The sequence below is a fragment of the Corvus kubaryi genome, unplaced genomic scaffold (genome assembly GCF_017639235.1).
Source record: "Corvus kubaryi isolate FWS band 111438036 unplaced genomic scaffold, C.kubaryi_AGA036_p1.0 37300, whole genome shotgun sequence".
In the NCBI taxonomy this organism is placed as follows: Eukaryota; Metazoa; Chordata; class Aves; order Passeriformes; family Corvidae; genus Corvus; species Corvus kubaryi.
The window spans coordinates 8,984,307-9,004,332 of NW_024581093.1; the positions used below are offsets into that span (position 1 = coordinate 8,984,307).

Consider the following 20,026-nt stretch of genomic DNA (forward strand, 5'->3'; position numbering starts at 1 on the left):
CAGGAAATTTAGATTTATCAAAATGAGTACTTACCATATGACCAAAAGAAGAGGTATGTGCTGTCATGTAAATTTCCTGAGATGATAAATATACATTTTAAATTTGTCTAGCAAATATTATCTAGAGAATTAAAATTAGTATGGAAAGGTAGTGTATTCTCAAAGCATTTATGCAGGAGCCTGTGCACACTGTCAACTTCAGAACAGCTCATTTAATTTCACAGTTAATTCCCTTCAGCAAATAAAATATAGTCTGGCAAACTGTGTAACATAAAACATTTCTGTAATCTGTAACGTAGAACAAAGAAATTTTTAAAAATGAGAAATCTGTCCCACAATTGTATTGGCTTTTCTATCAGTAGAACTGTCCTGCAATCATAGTTGTGCTGCTTTAAATCTGAAATATTGTAGTGATGGATGAGTCATGCCCCTAATTTAATGATATGAGCCAATGAAAATTGAAAGGAGTTTCTCCTTTCCAAAGGTGGTTTAATGTTTTGCAGCCTCCTCCTATTTAACCAGAATGTTTGCATTTATTATTATTTTCACCCATCTCTCAGTCCTCATTGATATTAATCCTTGCATCCACATTAACATGAGCTGTAGGAACTGTAGCATGGTACTGCAGAGTAATTGTGTTTATAACAGTAAATACAATTGATTGCCATATGAGCATGAACTTCACATATAGGATCTATTACACTGGGAAGAAATGTTTTAAGTGAATTCCAGTGTCACCTAAATTGATAGTTAAAGGTATGAAATTCAGCACTGATAAATGGAAATGCTTTTTTTACACAACACATGATTTAACTGTGGGCCTGTCTGCCACAGCAAATTGTTCAGACCGAGATTTAGGATTCAGATTTAGATGTTTATATTGAAATCAGAAATACCTAATGTTATATATAATACAACACATAGTGGAAAGGATATTGTACCACGTGTTCTAGGACGTAAATCAGTCTCTAACTACTGGGGAGCAGGATATGAAAGCAAGCTGCTTACATCTGCCTGATAATGTGCTTTTGCATATCTCCTGATATATTAGGTACTGATTAGCATCAGGCAAGAGCTGTGTTGGTTCAGACACAGAACCAATTGTTTCCAAAGGTACTTCCTTATACTCTTCCTTGCAGGAAGATGTTGCTCACACCACTGCAATAGCACCCCAATTCTTTAGTCCAGGCTCAGAAAAGCAAGGCAGAAAGATATGCAAACATATGGCATCATACTGGTTTTCCCCCAAAGATCCCATTTAACTTTCCTTACAGACAGGCAGGATTTGAGTTCAGTCTGATTACTTCTTCAGTAAATTTAAGATCTGAGACTGGTTTGCAGAGCATGTTTACATCTCTCTGATTTATGAAGGTATGGAGTTGCAGGCCAACACCTTTGAGAGAGAGGGTAGGTTACATGAAAAATCTTTTGACCCAATAGTGTGTCATGCCTATGGAGCACAGATACTTAATAAATCCCATGATAGGTATGACAGAAAAAGTGTGTAATTTGGGCACCACTGAAGAAAAATTCTTGATTATTACCAGTTGCTACTCAGTGGTTTACATCATGGAGAGATCTGATGGCACACAAACTGCATGTGTTCCCTTTGTTTAAACCGCAGGAGAAAATGCTTTTCTGTGCTACACCTAATATGTTAATTTGGTTTGCAGGACAAGAGTAGAGCTAATCAGAAGTCAATGCCCTGGTATTGTGCACTTCAAGTGTCTGCAGATTGGCTACTGCTGGCTGTGCTGTCCTCTAAAAATGACTTGGCCTTCACAGATTTGCTGTTTTATGAAGTGGTGATCACCACCCCAGTATAAATTGCCTGAGGCACTTTCCTCTTTTTCCCACATCTTTTTAGCATCTTTCATTTTCAAGTGTTTTGCCTCCCTTGGCAAAGTGATTAAGACATTTTATGAATCTCTGGTACAATAGCTAGCCTGAAAAATATGCTTCAAGTGGATTTGATAATTCATATGGACTATGAAGTCATAGCTTACAAGTGATGTTAGGTGGTGGAGCCAGGGAGAAAATGGAATTTCTCTTCCTGAAAAGATGCCTGATTTTGAAATAATGAGAAATATAATCTGATGATCTTCTATTCACCGTTATCCGAGTACCTATATTATTAACTTGTGGCCCTGGATGTTCCCCAGTGTGCTGGGGAGGTGTGACCTCTTTTTCTGTTTTGGGTAAGTCACACAGCAAATACTTAGAGCTTCTTTTTTTTCTGGTGCTAAGAAATGCCTCTAAGAGTGCCATGGAAGGTGCCATGGCAAGTGTAAGTCAATCCCAGTGGTTGCAGCAGTCTTTACCCATATCCCACCAAGAAGACAATTATTTCAAAGGGGTGGCTGAGCAGGCCTGTCCTCCTGCAGTCTCTGTTGAAGGGGAAGATGCTGCTTTTACCCAGCAGACAATCAGTAGCGGTGCAGTTTGAAAGTTACAGCCCCAGCACTCTCAAAGTCACCATCACTCACCCATCATAGTGTCTTTAAGAGTACAGATGCTGCAAGTCCTGGGAGACAAGTGTTCTGGGCTGCTGGTAAAATTGGAAGTTATGCAAAGCACAGATAGGAGATTGCTAAACTGGAAAGAAATAGTGCAGTGATTTGGAAAGCATTAGCAGCACAGCACTATCCTGCAGTAGAGGGATAGAGGCTGAACACTCACAAACCCCAGATATATCCTATAATAACAAATACAGAGCTAAAGTAAAAGGAGAGGAAGCAATATGGTTACTATCTGATAATATATATACCCTCTAGCCACTGCTGAAAGACATTCTAGCCCACACTAGATTTAAGATGGATGAGAAGTTTTCTGTCAAACAGGCAAGGCTTAAAAGAATAGAGGAACTGAAGGTTTGATCTTTAACACCAGATGGAAAAGAGAAAGATGAAAGAAAAGTTAATCAGAGACTTTTCTTAAGCTCTACTGATTACTGGAAAGCTTTTGACATGGTCTGTAGCATGCAGAAGTGAGTGGTGAGCCTTGATATTAACCAGCTCACCTAACAGTTTTTTTCCCCCCTGAGTTTAACAACTCGGTCAGTAGCCTGCTGGTGACTTACTACATTTTCCATTGCGAAACTGACAACTTTTTTTTTTCTTCATGACCCTCCCAAATGGCACTAGTGAATTTTTCCTTTAAAAGTCAGTCTCATCCCTCGTGAAACCAGCAATGGAAGAAGGTCAAGAAAAGAAGTGATTATCATTTCCCAAGATGCAGAAACTTCTTTATGAACAGGTGCTTTAGGTCAGTTATTTAAAGAAAAAGGACCCAGGTGGCTTTTGAGACACTTACAGATGATCTCTGTAAAGGTTTAGTGCTTTTGGTCCATTCTGAAGAGCTAGTTCCACTCTTGTTTCTTTAAGCCACACAGGACAATACCCAGTGTACTGGACTGTACAAGAGGAGACAGCTGCAGGGCTCTGCTCATCCTTAAGTACTGAGCAGCCCTCAGGTATGTGCCAGTCCTTTTTAAATGTTCCTCCCTCACCTGGAGAAGCCACAAGCACATCAAGTATCTCAGTAGAAGTGGCCAGCACAGAGACTCCGTGCCCTGTGTGAGAAGTGGCCAGCACAGATACTCAATGCCCTGTGTGAGAAGTGGCCAGCACAAGGACTCAGTGCCCCGTGTGGTGCAGTCTGAGGTACCTTTTGAACTAGAACTACCCAGGCTGCTGGCAGTGAGTGATTGCACCCACCAGATCAGTAGCATTCATCACAGTCTCGTTGAGACTTAAAGTGATAACCCACCAGATCATCTCTCCAGCCAGCCATATGACTTACAGCACCATAGCTGGTATTCATCCTCACAGCTTCCTGCACAGAAGATGAGAATGATGTTATCAGTAGTTTGCATATGGCCAACGGATGCCCAGAAGACTACGGGATTTGTTTCAAGGTCATGCTGTCTGTGTCTCAGAACTGAACCCCTTAAACACTAGTCCTTTCTACCTCATTCTTATATCTAGTGTCTATGAATATATTTTTCCTTTAGTTTAAGCTGGTCCATTGGTTCCCAACTTTGAAGCAGTTTCCTGCCTTTCCATGGCATGGATTTTGAACTCATCCATTGAAAGCATATGGGCTTTTCCTAGCAAACAAGTGAATCTACAAACTTGGAAAGGCATGTGAACCAGAGTTTGAATCTCAGCCAAACAATTTGTTCTGGCTTTAATCAAGATGTCTTCTTTTAACTTCAAATATCATTTTTTAAAATCCCATATCAAAACTTCTAGTGTCACACTATGAAATCAATAAATGCTACCAGTCGTTCAACTCAGAAGTACTTCAAAGCAGCCTGAGTGATAGCCATTATTTTATTTTTAAAAATATTCATCAAAGAGATGCAGTTAATATGAAGGCAAAACAAAATTAACAGCAACAAAGAAATGTGTCAGTTACATTTTGGACTTGCAAAATACCGCAAATCCTGCTACTAATTTTGCTTTTAAAGTTTCTTTTTCCATTCCTATATTGACCCATTTTAATATTTCCCTTTTTCTCTTCTCATCTTATCTAGTAATTTAGTTGTGCAAAAGCTAGTTTTAATGTAGTCATTTGATTAATCATATATTTGATGTTATTTCACACCTTAAAGAAGCAGATTTTTGAACCTGATTCTCCTACATAAAGTGTGGTGTGAGGAACCTGTCCTGGCTGAACTATGCACTTTAATTATGTGTTGAAGTCTCATCAAGTTCAGTGGCTCTATGTTTAAAGCTAAGTATGTGATTATGATCATTCCTGAGTAAGGGTCATGGATTTTTATCTTATTCCATAAATATTTCAATGGAATAGCAAGAGAAGTGTTCATGTGTAAAGTTGCAATGTAAGTAAGAGTTTTGAGTAAGAGTTGTTCATTAATTTTAGCAACCACTATACAATTTAATTGTGTATTATAGTGGTACTTAAATTCATGTCTTACAGATAGTTGGACTGTAAAGATTTTCACAAGTGATTGTTTTTTAAGTATTCACTAACATTTTTCTAGAATTGGGAAGAATTCATGTGTATATATTTTACAGTAGATAGATCTGGGTTTTGTTAGATTCAGATCACTGAAGTCGATTTTATAATTCTGAAGACAGGTAACTAGCAGGGAGAGGCACAACTGTACGTAGCTTTGGGGGAAGTCCTCTCACCTGGCTTTAAATGTCCACAGCACAGGCACCTGCTTTAGTCCCCCTGGGCTCTCCTAACAGGCAGTAGAGCAAGATCAGCACTTTCAGTGTGTCACTCCTCTGATTTGTTTTAGACATTGATTTTGGGAGGAAATGAATCATGTTGTAAAGTGCCTTTTCTTGCTAGGGACTGTAAAAGTGTTAAGGGCTGAGATTCACTCACTCACACCTTTTTCTTTTATTTGAGGTGCCCTACAGTACCTCCCTGACCTCCCTGCTGCCCCAGTTCAGGCCTCTCAGAGATGCTGTGTCTTATGGGCATAGCTTGGATGTCCCAGAGGAATCTGAGATGCCACAGAGGCCTCTTTTTAGGTGACTGAATCTGTGCTACATGCCAGCTCAGATGCAGCTGCTACTTCCAGGTTGGAATCTATGTAGTTGGCCCATGAGAAAATGGAGCATATTCAATGCCTGGAGATTTAGGCCAAACAAAACCTGGGAACATGTTCCCCAGATTCAGAGAAAAAGATTCAGAGAAAACTGTGGCAGCAGCTCTTATCTTTTAAACTTTAAATCTTGACATCTGACCTCAGTAGCTGAAGAGTTTGAGCAAAGAATATCCAATGGCTTGATTCCCAGTTGAAGGTCAGGATTTCCACTGCACAGTGTGTTTAAAAATTTAAAGACAAAAATTTTTAAGATAAAAATTGGTGAAAACTATATTACTGAGGGGTGTGAGTCCCAGTTTTGCCTACAGAAAAACAATGAAAAAAGGCGGAGTGACTAATTAGTCAGTTTTCACCTCCTGTCCCCCCACCCTGGGTGAGACCACAACACAAACATCTCTTGCTGTCCCATTATGTTCCATGCTGCTCTGTGGAGTTCTCCTGGCTTCTCCACTGGCGGGGTTCAGTGGCCAAGAGCGAGGCCTCCCTCAGTGAACCCCCAGGCTCTCTCTGTTGCTGGTGTGCACAGCTGTGCTGGCAGCCAGCAGGTTGGTACCCTGTGTGCAATTATCCACAGATTTATCCGGTACACAATGGTGGTGTAAGCTGCTTTGTGCGTTGTGGTTCCTGTTCAACCCAGGCCCTGGCCAGTGCTGGGGACTGCCAGCCTTCTGATGGCCTTGTGCCCGTGGCAGGAGTTCCCCCCCAAGTCTCTAGCCATTGCTTTTCACAGGCTGTTACTGGTCCCAGAGTGCTGGGCTCTGCCCAGCCTGGGTACCACCCTTGTGCCTTCTGCAGCCCCTGTGCCAATCTACAGCTCAGCTGCAGTTTGTGCATGTCGAAGATGCACTTCTATCCCTCTTTGACTTGTCCTCCTCTAGTAGATTTATCTTGATGGTTTGAGTAGGGGTGCTTACTGACATGGTTCCTGTGCCTTGGTCTGCAGCTTTCACCTTCTCGTGTTGGTTCCTCAAGGAGCTTCTAATGAGATGATGGATATCTCAGTCTCTGCACATTTTTAGAATAAGAATGGTAACATGTAATTCAAATACAGGGTAAATCCACTCATCTGATTAAAAAAAAAAAAAAGGTAGCCAAAGAAGAATTAGTTTAAATGAAAAGTAATGGAAACACATCTATCTGAATACATTGTGCTGGGAAGATTTCCAAAATGGAGCATAAACAGCTTTCTCAGCACCAAAGTACCCTGCCTGGGCTTCTCATGTTTAATAGTTGATTAGTACTGCCACCACCAGTTTTCCATCTTGTCCTCTTATCCAGTGATAATCACCAGCTAGCTCAACTTGGGTCATCCAGAAATGGGACCTAAATGCTTGTGCACTAGTTGCATGGGAACCTGTTGAGAATGGATTACTGCCGAGGAAATGATACCATGAATAAGAAAATAGAAATTTGGTTGTAAAACTATTTATTTAGTATTTATCCATGGCTGTGTCTTATGTTTGGGTTTTTTAGTTGCACCAAAGAGTGACTATAGTATGCTGTGTACTGTTACAGCTTTGGTCTGTAAGATTTCCAAAAATTAAATGTCTGGGGAACCTTAAGCCTCTGTGAGGGTCATCAAGGACCTGGAAGAAAACCAAAAGGAATGTTCCAAATCTAGATACAGGACAATTATGATTTGGAGCTGTACACTTTGCTCCTGGCATAGGACTGGCATAGAGTTAGGGGTGGGGAAGGGTGGACTTTCAGAGCAGTCCTGTTCATCCCAAAAAGTCTGTCTGTAACTGGTGTCCAAGCATTATCTTGGGCTAGAAAGAAAAGGATTTTTTCCCAGGATGCTTCAGCAGTGGCTGGTGAGCTCCAAGAAGGGCTGTCCTCTTAGGTCTGGCAAGCAGATTTACCTTCAGTTTCCCAACAAGTCAGCCCTTTGTCTGACTGAACTTTTTTCTAACCATGAATTCCAACTGCTTTGTAGTTTAATTCATTGTTCAGTACTGCTGTTTTGGGAAATTTATGAATTCTTTGATGCTCTCTTTTCCTTACAAAAAGGATTTAAGAGTGGGGCATTGTGTAACAGTGTGTGTGCTTGGCACAAGAGCCAGTAAATAGGATGTTTCTTGCTAGCTACATGATTTGTGGTATGTTTCATCCTCCGTCTTCCATATCATAATTTTTAAGTGTCTCTGTCCAGCAGTGTGGAATCAGCACGTTGTACACAAGGATCTGCTGTGTTCCAGCTACTTTCCTCACCTAGACTGGGGTGCGGGGCACTGGGAAGGCAGAAGCTGGGGGAAGGGGGGGCTGAGCACAGCACAGGAGGTTGGGGGTGCCCCAGTTCTGGGTAAGGTGGAGAAGAACTGAAGTTTGAAGCCTGATCTGCACAGGCAACTGCAGCTTTGCACAAGTGGCTGGAGCATTCTGGCTGTGGTGAGGGCAGTGTTAGTTAGAAGAGTGGATTATGTTGGGAAGGCTTTCTCTGAGATGGAGTATGGAGACTAGACAGCAGACTGAACGTGAGCCATCAGGGCGCCCACGTGGCCAAGAAGGTCAATGGCATCTGGCCTGTATCAGGAATAGTGTGGCCAGAAGGATCAGGGCAGTGATTCTTCCCCTGTGCTTGGCACTGTACCTTGAGTGCTGTGTCCAGTTCTGGGCCCCTCAATTTAGGAAGGATGTTGAGATGCTCGAACACATACGGAGAAGGGCAACAAGGCTGGTGAAAGGTCTAGAACACAAGTCCTGTGAGGAGCGGCTGAGGGAGCTGGGGGTGTTTAGCCTGGAGAAAAGGAGGCTCAGGGGAGACCTTGTCACTCTGTACAACTCCCTGACAGGAGGGTGCAGCCAGGCAGGGGTGGGCCTCTTCTCCCAGGCAACAGGACAAGAGGACACGGTCTTAAGCTGCTCCAGGGGAGGTTTAAGCTGGACATTAGGGAGAAATTCTTCACAGGATGGGTGTTGGAATGGGCTGCCCAGGGAGGTAGTGGAGTCACCATCCCTGGAGGTGTTTAAGAAAAGACTGGATGTGGCACTTAGCACTGTGGTCTGGTTGACTAGGTGGTGTTAGGTTATAGGTTGGTCTCCATGATCTCAAAGGTCTGTTCCAACCTAGTTGATTCTGTGATTGTGTGAACCCCTGGAACAGGACACATCTCAGCACATTGGTGTCTATTAATTTTGATCTAATTTGCAACTGTACATTTAGGATGGCATTGCTAGCATGGAAGGAAGGTCCTCAGCTATAACTAAGTTACTGTTCATTGGTAAATGTGTTTTCATGAACACTTTGTTGGTTTGCTTTTCCTACCTGCTAATGTGATATAGTGAAGGCTATTTGGTACTGTGCATGCAAAGCTAAATTAAGTCTGGCAGGCAGCCCAGGAAGCCCTGCCACGTGTCCCAGCTGCTCACAGCATTCACGGTGTGCTCCGCTTCCCCAACTTTGCTGCTGCACTTTTTCTACAGCTGCTTGCAAACAACAGAGGTCTTGTGGTCAAGAACTTCCTCATGACTTGGCATAGAGTAAACAGATAAAGTTCATGAAGAAGATTTCTTGCAAAGATGGATTGAACTTGCAGTTCAATTTTTTCCCCTTTTTTTCCCTAGTTTCAAAGACGAAGGTGCCAGACTCCTCCCTCCACAGGTGAGGTCAGCAAATTGGTGGAGACATTACAGACACTGACTTTCTGGAAAAGGAGGAAAAATGGTTTTATTTTTTTCTAATTCTGAGCACCATTACCCCTCACCTCTGAACCAAGAAAGACTTTACGTGGTGTCATAATTTAGCAAATTACTTCCTCAAAGGAAGGTCAAACATTTTACCATTCGATCAATAGGAAGCGACTTACAAATCATGTGTATTGATCATTGTAATCATTCAGAGGAATGTAGGGCAGACACTAAAATCACATGCACTTAGTCTTAATTGCCCACATTAAAGCAATTATGTCCCAAAACTGTCATTGTCTAATGCTATGCACACTACCCAGCATGGTAACTTTTAGCCATACATATTTAATGATAAATCAGCCTCTTAGGTCTATTGCACTAAAGACTTACGATATTGCTGTAATTATGCAAATATAACTATGTCTTTTTTCATCAATGTGTAAGATCACGTTGCTTTGGGGAGCCAAGTGGAGGAAAATAAAGCCTTATATTAATGCAGCTGGTATTTAATACATATATTTTACAGCTGTGTTATGTGTTCATGACACAAGTACTTAAAGTGACCTTAAATTGCTAATGAACAGAGAGCCTTTGTAAAAGCAGTCACAGGTCAAGGACTTGTAGATAAAACTTGTTGAGAGGTACATTGGTGGTAGGCTTGTGTCAGGAGAATACTATTTGTTCGGGGATGTTTATAAACATTATTTTCCAGAGGATCATTTCAGCTAAAAGTGTCTCAGACAAATACCAATTGGTAGAATCGAAATAAATGTTTTCTGATCTTGTAAACATAAGGTGGATGCCTTATTCCTTTTGTCAAGGAAGCCAGTGTGTCATCTCAGGAAAGTTTTGTTTTGATGAGCTGAAAGATTGGTCAGGAGTATATCCCTTTTACCGTTCCAAACAGATCTGAAAAATGAACAATTCTTGGTATCTCAAATACCTTTTATTTTGCAAACAAGAATGTTCAAATCACAATTATTATCTAATATGGAACAGCCAAATTTGAGCATTTCTCAGAGAATATGAGTTGAGGTCTCCTTAAAATTAAGGAGAACAATTCTCCTGCCTTCCTGGGCTGAGATCTAGACTTGCCTCAATCAATTCCCAAACAGCTTTCCGAAAACAGACATCATCTAATACAGCCCAGAACAGACCAGGTCATGGAAAGAAAAAAATACAGAAGAGACCGCATGGTAACATGAGAGAGCAAAGGGAAGGAGTTTCACACTACTTCACCTACAGCCTGCTTTCAGTTCTTGACTCCCCTCTGGAGGAGTGCAGAGCAGGCCGTGCTCTGGCTTTGCGTGCAGAGGCACAAAGGGAAGGGGCAGAGAGGGAAGACAGGCTGCTGGGATTGCCAGGCACCTCCATGTTACCATTTCCTGCTCCTCCAAGCTTTACTGGAGCCTGAAACATCACATCATCTAGCAAGTGTTGATCACTTCAGTAGTTCTGCAAAATGTTCTTGTACCTTCTCAGTCTTCAGCACGGTGGGCTGCTGACACACAGGCCTGAGGGTACTTCAGTGAAACCCCAAAAGGTTTTTTGGCAGCAGGCTCCAGCTAAGGCATGTGCATCTTCACTGGGAGATGTGCAAGCTGCAGATCTCTCAACAAGCTTCAAAGCTGCAGGAACGGGGAACTGTGCTTGGAAGCTAAGAGCTAAATTGATTCAACCCTGGGAAGATCTCTGACTCCAAATCTCAGGCAAAGTTATTTTAACAAGTTTTTGAGAATGTCAGCAACATTTCTTATCTTCTGGGGGTCTTAACCTGTTCAAAGCAGCAATATGTAGTGCATAAGATACCCTGTAGGTCACATATGTATCCAGATGGGCACTGAATCACAAGTAATTTAGTATGGGCTTTTAAAAGAGGAAAAAGTATGTAATTTGTCTCAGAAGCCCTTAGCTCCAAAACAGTGATTCAAGCATTAAACACTGAGCAGAGGAGAAAGCTGTTTTGGTGGAGGAAAAAGGAAATAAAATGTATGGGCTCAAAATGGTTGCACCAAGTCTGATCAGAGTACGAAGCAGGTTACATGCTGGCCCTGGATATGGCCAGTTTGGAGGCATATTCCCTGTCTCTCCCTGCATGGCTGGGTGGTGAGGTGCTGCAGTGTGCCTGATTGCTCGGGAATCCCAGCACTTCCCGCACTCATTCGTTCTTTCAAGTAGCAATGAAGTTGTTTGGCTGGATCCTTTATGAAAGTTAAAATTGGTTTGTCATTTTCTTTTCGCTTCTCACACCTTATCTAGTTTCTACATTCTTCCCACTTCACTAGTCAAAGTGATTGAAAGCCGAAAACTGAGCAGATCTGTCCCTGCAGCAACTTTCCTCGCATTTCTCATTTACCATTTTATCAAACGGGCTCTTTGTCTTTGCAGTCCCCTGATGTTGCCTCTGTTACATGGTGATATTCTTCAGGTCATGGGGGTTAAAAGGGGGCTAAAAAGGAGATCATATTGGACTTGCTCTACACAGACATGTAGCATTAGACCCAACGCCCAATAGAGGAAAGATATACTACTCCTATTTGATGAGCGGCAGGCCAATAAATTCATTAATCATCATTTTATGCCTCATCAAACACTACCCAAGTTCCTCCATGGGAGTTATACAAATTAGCCACTGAAAAGGCAGTAATTTTAGTTTAGCTAGGTAAGTGCTTTTTGATTGCCTTCCTGAACAATGCTTCCCTTGACAAGCTAATAAATCAGCCCTTTCTGAATCAGAAGTGCAGCAAGTGCGAACAATAACTCCACATAGTTTCTCCGCTGATTTCAGCTGGAAGGCCTAAGAGGATGATCTGGGATCAAAGTCTCTTACTTTATTGCAGAGCAAAAGCTTTCTTTATGAAGAAGAGCTACAGAGAAATGAGGGAAGGGGGATTTTTTTTAATCAATTAATGAGAGAAAAAGTCTTGAAACAAAAAGGAGGCCTAAGTCTCCAATTGCAGAGATGCTGGGAGGCCGGCAGGGCAGCTCAGGCAGGAGCCGGCCCTGCCGCAGGTGAGGCAAGAGGCATAAATCGAGGGGCTGCTCCTGTGGAGAGTTACAGATTACCAGGGCGAGTGAGAATACAGACTGTATTTAATCTGCGACCAATTGATTCCTTGAGTGTTTCAGGTATTTGTAGTGTAGGTTTAGATTTGTTGGGTGGCTTTACAGTGGGAAGCCTTGGGGCTGTACTGTCTTATCTTTTTTTCAAATTGCTGCTTTTGACAGTATCATTTTTTTTTTAACTTGGCCGTAAATCATTTCACTAATCAGCTGTCACCAGCCAACATGCATACATTGGCATTCAGCCGGAGAATTTGTTTTGGAAGGCCTTTAGCAACAAAAACTATGTTTGTATCAATAACCGTCTGTTAATGTCTCATGCATACGGATGTAGAACACGGGGAGGAACAAGGGGAGACGGCAGTAACGGAGAGCAATTTTGGTGGAGGGAAGAGGGGAAGAGCATTAATTACCGCGTATGGCGCAGCCTCCCCCCGCCCGCCGCGGCTTGGGTGAGGAGGTACGTGCGGTACCTGCGGCTCCGCCGAGCCGCACTGCGCAGGGCTGCGCGGGGCCGGGGCGCGGAGCCCCCCGCAGATCCGCCGCGGCGGAGCTCGATGCTTCCCTCTCCCCGAGTCTAGACCTGAGGTATTTTAAGTACAGTGTGTCTCTTCTCCTCTTCATTAACTTTCCCTCCACACATCACTGCATGCCTCTGAAAATAACTTGGCAAACTGGGAGCCGTTTATCTCTTTTATCTTGGGACCTGATCCAATTAAATAAGTGCACATTTACATTTGCATCCATCAGCCATGAGCGTGGAGAGGTCTGTGGTTAGCTTTAGGCAAATAAGAGCCAATTTCGGGGGGAAAGCGGTATCTGGACGAAGCAGCTCCTTTCCCGTTGCGGACGAAGGGGCGAGCCGAGCCAGGGCGGGCGTGGGGCAGGATGCGGCCCCGGGGCAGGATGCGGCCCCAGCCGGCCCTTGACGGGCTGCCCGCGCAGCACCGCCGCGGCAGAAAGAGGTGGTTATTTCACAAATGCCTGCATCAACCCCGGCCGGGCTCCCGGCGCTCTGCGAGTTCGCACATGCTCTAATTATAACAGATGAGTAAAGCCGTGCGGGGGACATTTATTTTCTGGTAGTTGGAGGTGAAGAGATCCTCGGCTGAGGAGGCTGGAAGCGCCCGGCCGGGTACGACCCCGGGGAGTCGCTGAGCACCCCCGCTCCAGCCTCCCGCCGTGTTCGGCCCCGCCGAGGTGAACCGGCAGAGATTTCCCTGCCAGCAAACGTGCAGGAGGAGGCGAGAGGGGCTCGGGCAGCCCCGCCCGCCGCGGGCGCCCCTCGCCTGCAAACTGGCCATGAAAATAGCGCGGGCTGCTCCCGTTGGGTACGGGGTATTCAGCGAACGCAGCCGCCCCCCAAAAGAGGGGGAGGGTGGCGGCGAGCGGGATGTAGGTGAGCCGGCGGGCCGCGGCCGGGCCCTGAAGCCGCACCTCCTGCGCGGCTCTCTGCGCTTTTGCGACCCCCGCTGCCTCCTGCCCCTGCGGGTCCCGGCGTAACTCTCCCGGGAGACTCCGCGGCCGCGCAAGGAAACGCTGCTGCCTTCGGGGGAAAAGTAGAAGCGCCCATGTTGGGGTGGCCCGTGTCCCCCGCGCCAGCGCTAGGTGCTGCCGTGGAGGTATCGCCGAGGGTGCTGGGTGCAGCGAGGGAAGCCGAGGAGGGCTTAGTTGCCGGGGATCCAGCAGCAGCCTCGGAACAGGGGCAGGGGGTGGGAGCGGCGCTTTGGGACTGCCGGGGGCGGAGGAGGCGCCTGCGGAGCGCTCTCGGACAAGAGAAGGCAGAGCCTGCGCAGGAGCCTCTTCCGCGGCCGCCCCGTCGGGCAGGGCCGGCACCTCGGCCAGGCGCGGCCCGTTCACCCCTCGCCCGTCCCGGGAGAGCCCTTTCCCTGGCGGAGAAAGGTCCCCGGTTTCAGTCGGGCCGCGCCGCCGGGCGACCGCTTCCGCGCCCGCGAAGGCGCGGTGGAGGAATGCGGGGACAATGCGCCATCTGTCACCGCCGGGTCGCGCCGCGGCCGGGAGCGCCGCCGAGGGCGCTGATTTATGCTGAATGCGCCTTAGAAGATCTCGATGTAGACTTTGTCTTTCTCTGTCAGAGCCAAGTAAAAAGAAACAGCTGGCCTGAATTTTTAGCACCCATAATTAATTAAGAGCTTCATTCCTGGGATTTGATGATTCAATAAAGCAAGACCCTCATTCCCCTATGTGATTCCAGTGAATATCTACTCCACTCCAATCCTTTTGGGTCCCAAGACAGGGCAGATTAACACTCTTTTTCTGTGGGAGAGAAGGGAAAAAATGCCTCAAGATTGCATCTGAGGCGCACACAAAAGATAAATTCAAAACTGCCACTTGTTCTCTGCAAAGGCTCCTTATTCTCCGCTATTGATGTATTTGTGCCAGGTTTTAAAGAAACCAGAGGGGGGATGAGGAATTAACATATTGCTCATTTGGAAAAACAGCCGGTTCTGGTTTTGGTAACACTTGTTCCCTTGCCAGCCACAGATGTCCTTACTAATAATCGTGGCAGGTCATAGAAAGAGGGGAGTGGGGGGATGGTGGGGGTGGGGGCGGGCGGGCTCCCCGGCACTCCCGTGCCGCTCCAAGCCTGTCCCGAGCCTGGCTGCTGCCGCTGGGACGGGCGGAACACTGCGGAGCCGGGCGCACCGCACCGCCGGCTGAGGAATACCCGCGGCTGCGCACCGACGCTGGGCGCCGACCGGACCGGGCCGTGGGGACGAGTTTTCCTTTGTTTTCTTTTGGATTTTTTTTTCTAAACTCATCTCAGTTTTGGGTTGAAGTTCCTGTACTTTTCCCTACTGCAACCCCCTGTGATATTTTTTATTCACCTCCTTTAAACTTGCTGACCGTGTGATTTCCCGTGTTTTCTTGGCGGAGGGGCTTTCACGTAGTTCCTAGGCACGACAAGAGAAGATGCTGTTCAGAATCTCTTGCCGGGGCGGGGGAGGTGTGTGGGGGGAGGTCCAATAAGCCAATTAGACGCGACCGCGCCGTCCCGGCCGCCGCGGAGGCTCCGCGCCGAGCGGGAGCCCCGTAGGTTAATCGTGACAATTGGAAAAGCAACACTGGCGGGGAGAGCAGCGGGGGGGATGTAAACACGGTCCGGGGTGTTGAGGGTCTAAATTAGGATTTGTTTTGTTTTTAAGCGTGAAAGAGGAAGCAGCAGGGCTGCGCCAGGCTCCCTGCCTCTCTCGCCCTCCGTCCCCGCAATTGAGAACCGGGACTGGAGGTACAGGGGGGTCCCAGCCGGAGCTCGGGGGCTGTGCTGGCTGCCGACTGCACCCCCAGCTCTCTTTTCTTCCAGGACAGAGAGAATTTTGCCGTAGATGGGATGGATGGGACCGATGGCTGCAGCCCTGGGCTAGCAGCCCGCCTGGGCTCCTGTCATCCCGGGCGCGCTGAGGTGTCGGTAGGCCCATCGGAATGGGCACAGCTGACCTCGGGACACTTGCCCGGGTTTCTCCGGGGAAGCCTCATCTTTCCCCGGGGACACGGCGCTTGGCTCGGACGGGCGTTGCGGGGGACGCCGCCCCGGCTCCCCGAGGCGAGCTGCCGCTTCCGCCGGGAGCCCCCGCATGTCTCCTCTAGGGTCCCGGATCCTCGGTCCGCGGTCGCGTCGACCTGGAGACTGAGCTGTTCCTGCGGCCCCACGCGTGGGCCCTGCCGGCCCAGTCAGGTCAACACGCTTGTCGGCCGCCCTGGAAGGTTTTGGGGGTGATGTTGGACTGTCACCTGCGGGAGAGGGCGGCCCGTGTGCCGCATCCCGCTGCCACCTGCGCCGCTCGACCCGCGCCGTCGAGGCGGGCGGCGTAGGGGTCGCGGTCTCCCCGCCCCATCAAGGGCCTTGCCGTGGGGTCCGGGGCGGAAAGGGGAGGGAGTGGGCACGGAAAGGGGCGAGCGGTTTCTTCCGGGAGCGGAGCTGCGCCTCGCGGTGGCTGGGCCGTTCCCACCTGCGCCCCTGGGCAAGCACCTGCTGCCAGGCGCACTGATGAAAGCCCAGTCTGGAGGACGCCACCGCCAAGCCCGCTCTTCCCCCTCACCTCCCCAAAAAGCGCTTCGCAGCGGCAGCGAAGTCCTCCTGCCCCAAACCTCCGCGGGGCGGCCCGCGACCCTGCTCGCGCCCCGGGAGGGCTCCGCTCCCAGCGGGAGAGTCGCTCCCGGCCGCTCCGAGGGCTGCTCCCGAGTAACCTACGGCAGCTCTGACTGGCAGCAGGCGTTATTTTTATTTTAAGATATCCTCACTTCTTTTTATTTTTTTTTAACAACAAATTAACATGCCAGGGGCAAAAAAGGCGAACGCTGCCCCCTCCCCCCTACTCTCTTACGGGAAAAGAAACTGGTAAATTCGTGCTTGTGTTAAAGAATGGCTATACAGTATATCTCCTGTGGCAGGGGAAAATGGTGATGAATAAAATTGTTGTATGAAATCGTTTGGGCTACCATAATAGTTATGGTTTAAAATAGGCGACAGGCTGCAACCTAAAGGAAACGGTTAATTCCCTTAGGAATTTATACATCAAACGAAAACCGTATTGAGATCGCTAATAGACCTATTCAGAATAGCTCGGAGTATAAGGAATAGGGCTTTTGAACGAGCGAAGCTCCTAAGCTGCTTTGCAAAATAGCTTTTTCAGAGATGGGAAGATCAACTGCGGAAAGGTAGAACAACAATTTAAAAAAAAAAAGAAATCCATAGCTAGATGAATAATTGAAACCTATTTATTTTGAGGTAGTCGTTCCTCTGTGGAACCTGTTGTCTCGGGAGCGCGGTCCTGAGAGGCTTTGTCGCTCCCTGTAGCACAGGGCGCTAGGGAGTTTCCCCCGAGTTCAGCCGGAGGCGGTCTCCGCCGGGGGGACGGGAACGGCAGAGCCCGGCGGGAGGCGGCCCGCGGCGCTTTGCCTCCAGCCCCGCACATCGGGGCCGCTTTTACCCGGCCCAGCTCTACCCTGTCCCTTGCCGCGAGAACTTTATCCCGTTTTAAACAAGGCAGGTGAGTCCAGTAAAGCTCACTGCTGCGCGAAAAATACGCCTGCCCGCAGGTCTCACCGACTGGAAATGAAATATCCAACGGAGCAATTCGAGCGTTTTTTAAAAAATCATTTATCATTAAAGAATGACAAAATAACATACTATTATCCCAGGAATATTAGACTATTCGCACATTCAGTTGAAACAATTTTGATTTTAAACCAGATTATGCATAAAAAATTGTATAACCAAGCGAATATGGACTGCATCTTTAAAACTCAAAATACAAACTACTATTTAAAATCCCGTAAAATGTAAATATGCATGAATAAACCTGTTACAGCTAATAAATGGCTCTGACAAAGTTGAAGAGATTACAAAATAATTATGATTCGTAAAGAAAAAAAAAAAAATTCAAGCAAACCGAGGGGTGTCTGGGCACCAGCCCCAGAGGTCCCAGTCATACTCCCATCACACCAGCAGTGTCTATGTCAGCGTACAGCTGACACACACAAAATCCACACTGAACAAGGAGAAACCCGTCCCCGAGGCTGGGAGCTGGAACAGTCCTCGCCGTTATTTCTTTGCTGGGACAGCCGCACCGGCAGGGACTGACTTTTGGTTGGGGGTTCCGCGCTGGGATGCCCCTAATCCGCTCGGGGACCTGCTTCTCCCTGCCTTGGGCTGTGGAGCGGCAGAACGGCGCGGAGGAGGCTCAGGGCGCTCTCTGTCCCCGCACCCAAGGTGGTGGCTGGGATTGCCCCGGCGGCGCGGCCGCTGTCCCACCATCAGCCGCGGCGCTGCGGGCTTAGCGCGGAGCGCGGCCCCGCGGGACTCCCGCACGGCCGAGCGGGCGGCGGGAGCCAAACCCGGGCCGAGTGTGACACCTACCTGCCAGCGCCGGGAGCACCGCGCCCGCGGCCGGCCCTGCGCGGGGCTGCGCGCCCGCGGGCCCCGCCTGAACAGCCCCATCCCGCGAGCCGGGGCAGCGGTGCTGCGCGCCGGGGCTGGGGAGCGGGGAAGGGAAAGGGGCCGAGGCGGCCCCCGCCTCACCGAGCGCCTTTGCCCGTGCAGTCGGCGGCCCCGGCTGCCACCGCAGCACCGCTGCTGCAGCGACGCGGGCTAAATCTGGCAGAAAATCGAACTCATTAGCAAAGTTCACCAGCTGATTGCTTTGCATAAAACACGACACTGATTGGGAGTAATTAGGTTAAAAGATGGGACTGCGCTTCGATTTGGTGTTTCTAACAAGTGCTTTTGTGCGTGGCCTGATTTAAGCCTTCACCTCCGGGAACAGCGTCCCTCCCGCACCCGGCCCCGTCCCGCTGCCGCCGCCGCTCGCCTCTCCTGGCCCCGCGGGCGGCTCTCGCCTCCGGAGCCCCCCGACCTTTTAGAAACTGCCTGTCACTCCCGAAAAGTCTTCAGTGAGATCCAAAATTGAGCCCCGCGTCTCATTTAAGACGTGCTTTTATTTTTCCGCAGCTATGCACGTATCTAACAGTTGCAAAAAGAGAGTGGTTTTGATTCTGTTAAAAATCTCTTTTAATTAAATATTTGCATTTTACAAAGGCGGCTGCAGGGTTTTTTTTTTTTTAAAATCTAATACGTATAACCTATTTCCTTTTTTTTTTGTCTTGTTTTTGCATTATACTTTAACTCACACCCAAGGAAAAAAAAACAATAGGCATAAAAAATTAAATTAAACTTGTATATATATATTTTAAAACTATGAAACAATTCGGAAAAAGACACAGAAATGTATATATTTATATTACGAAAACAACATTAATGCCTGTACAGTTGTCTTGATTTCATAATTTACTTCAAAGATACTGTATTATCAATTTAAATACAAAAAAGCTACATTAAATATACAGAATAAGATTTAATACAAATCTTTCTTCTTTGTGTGTGTGAGAGAGAGCGTGTCACTCGTTTGCTTTTCACTTGCTTAAGACATTTCTGGGCGGTTTCCACCCAGCCATTTCAAATAGACTCTATAAACTTTTGAAGAGGGTGGTGGGAGGGAGGGGAAGCTGGTCTTTTTCTGTTTGTTTTGTTTTTCTTTTGGTACTGGAAAAATAACTGCCAAAGCAATTTATTATTTCTCTCAAATAAATTAAAAAAATGAAAAAAAAAAATAACAAAACCACAGTTCCAGGAGGGGTTAGGGAGGAGAAGCCGATATTAAATGTTGGACATACCTTTCTTCAGTTCGTAAGGTGAGTCTTTGCAAAGGTCTACTTGGGACTGGCTCCTGATCATTTTAGTGTCTTTAGCCAGGCTCTCGGCTCTGCTGAGGACAGTCTGATTTAATCCATTGAAGTGGGCGCCGGGGGCGGCGGCGGCGGGGCCGCCGGCGGGGTGCCCGTGCAGGGCCCCGAAGGAGCCGTAGTTCGTGTAGCCGGGGTAGAAGGGAGCCGTGTAGTAGAGCGGCCGGGGCAGGACCGCCCCGTTGGGGAAAGGGCACTGCGCGGCCGGCGAGCGCGGCCGCGGTGGCGAGCGGGACGGGCCGCCGCCGCCCAGCACGGCGGGGCCGGGGGGTGCCGCCTCACCGCCGGCCTCCTTAGCCTTGTCCGCCGAGGTGGCGATCTCGGCCAGCGACCAGAGCTTGGGCTTGGCGAGGGCTGCCTGCTGCGGCGAGTGGATGACGGAGGCGCCGGTGGCGGCGGGCAGCAGCGGGTAGGCGGCACCCCCCGGCCCCGCCGTGCTGGGCGGCTTTTTTTTTTTTTTTTTTTTTTTTTTTTTTTTTTTTTTTT

General features: G+C 47.7%; 1 protein-coding gene across 1 annotated transcript; it reads right to left on the reverse strand.

Moving 5' to 3' along the window:
* Positions 1-18,791: 18,791 nt before the first annotated feature.
* Positions 18,792-19,988, reverse strand: IRX5 (iroquois homeobox 5; the record flags this gene model as incomplete). Its single annotated transcript, XM_042027748.1, has 1 exon — positions 18,792-19,988. A coding segment is annotated over one exon (534 nt), but the record flags the coding sequence as incomplete, so codon positions are not given.
* Positions 19,989-20,026: the final 38 nt, after the last annotated feature.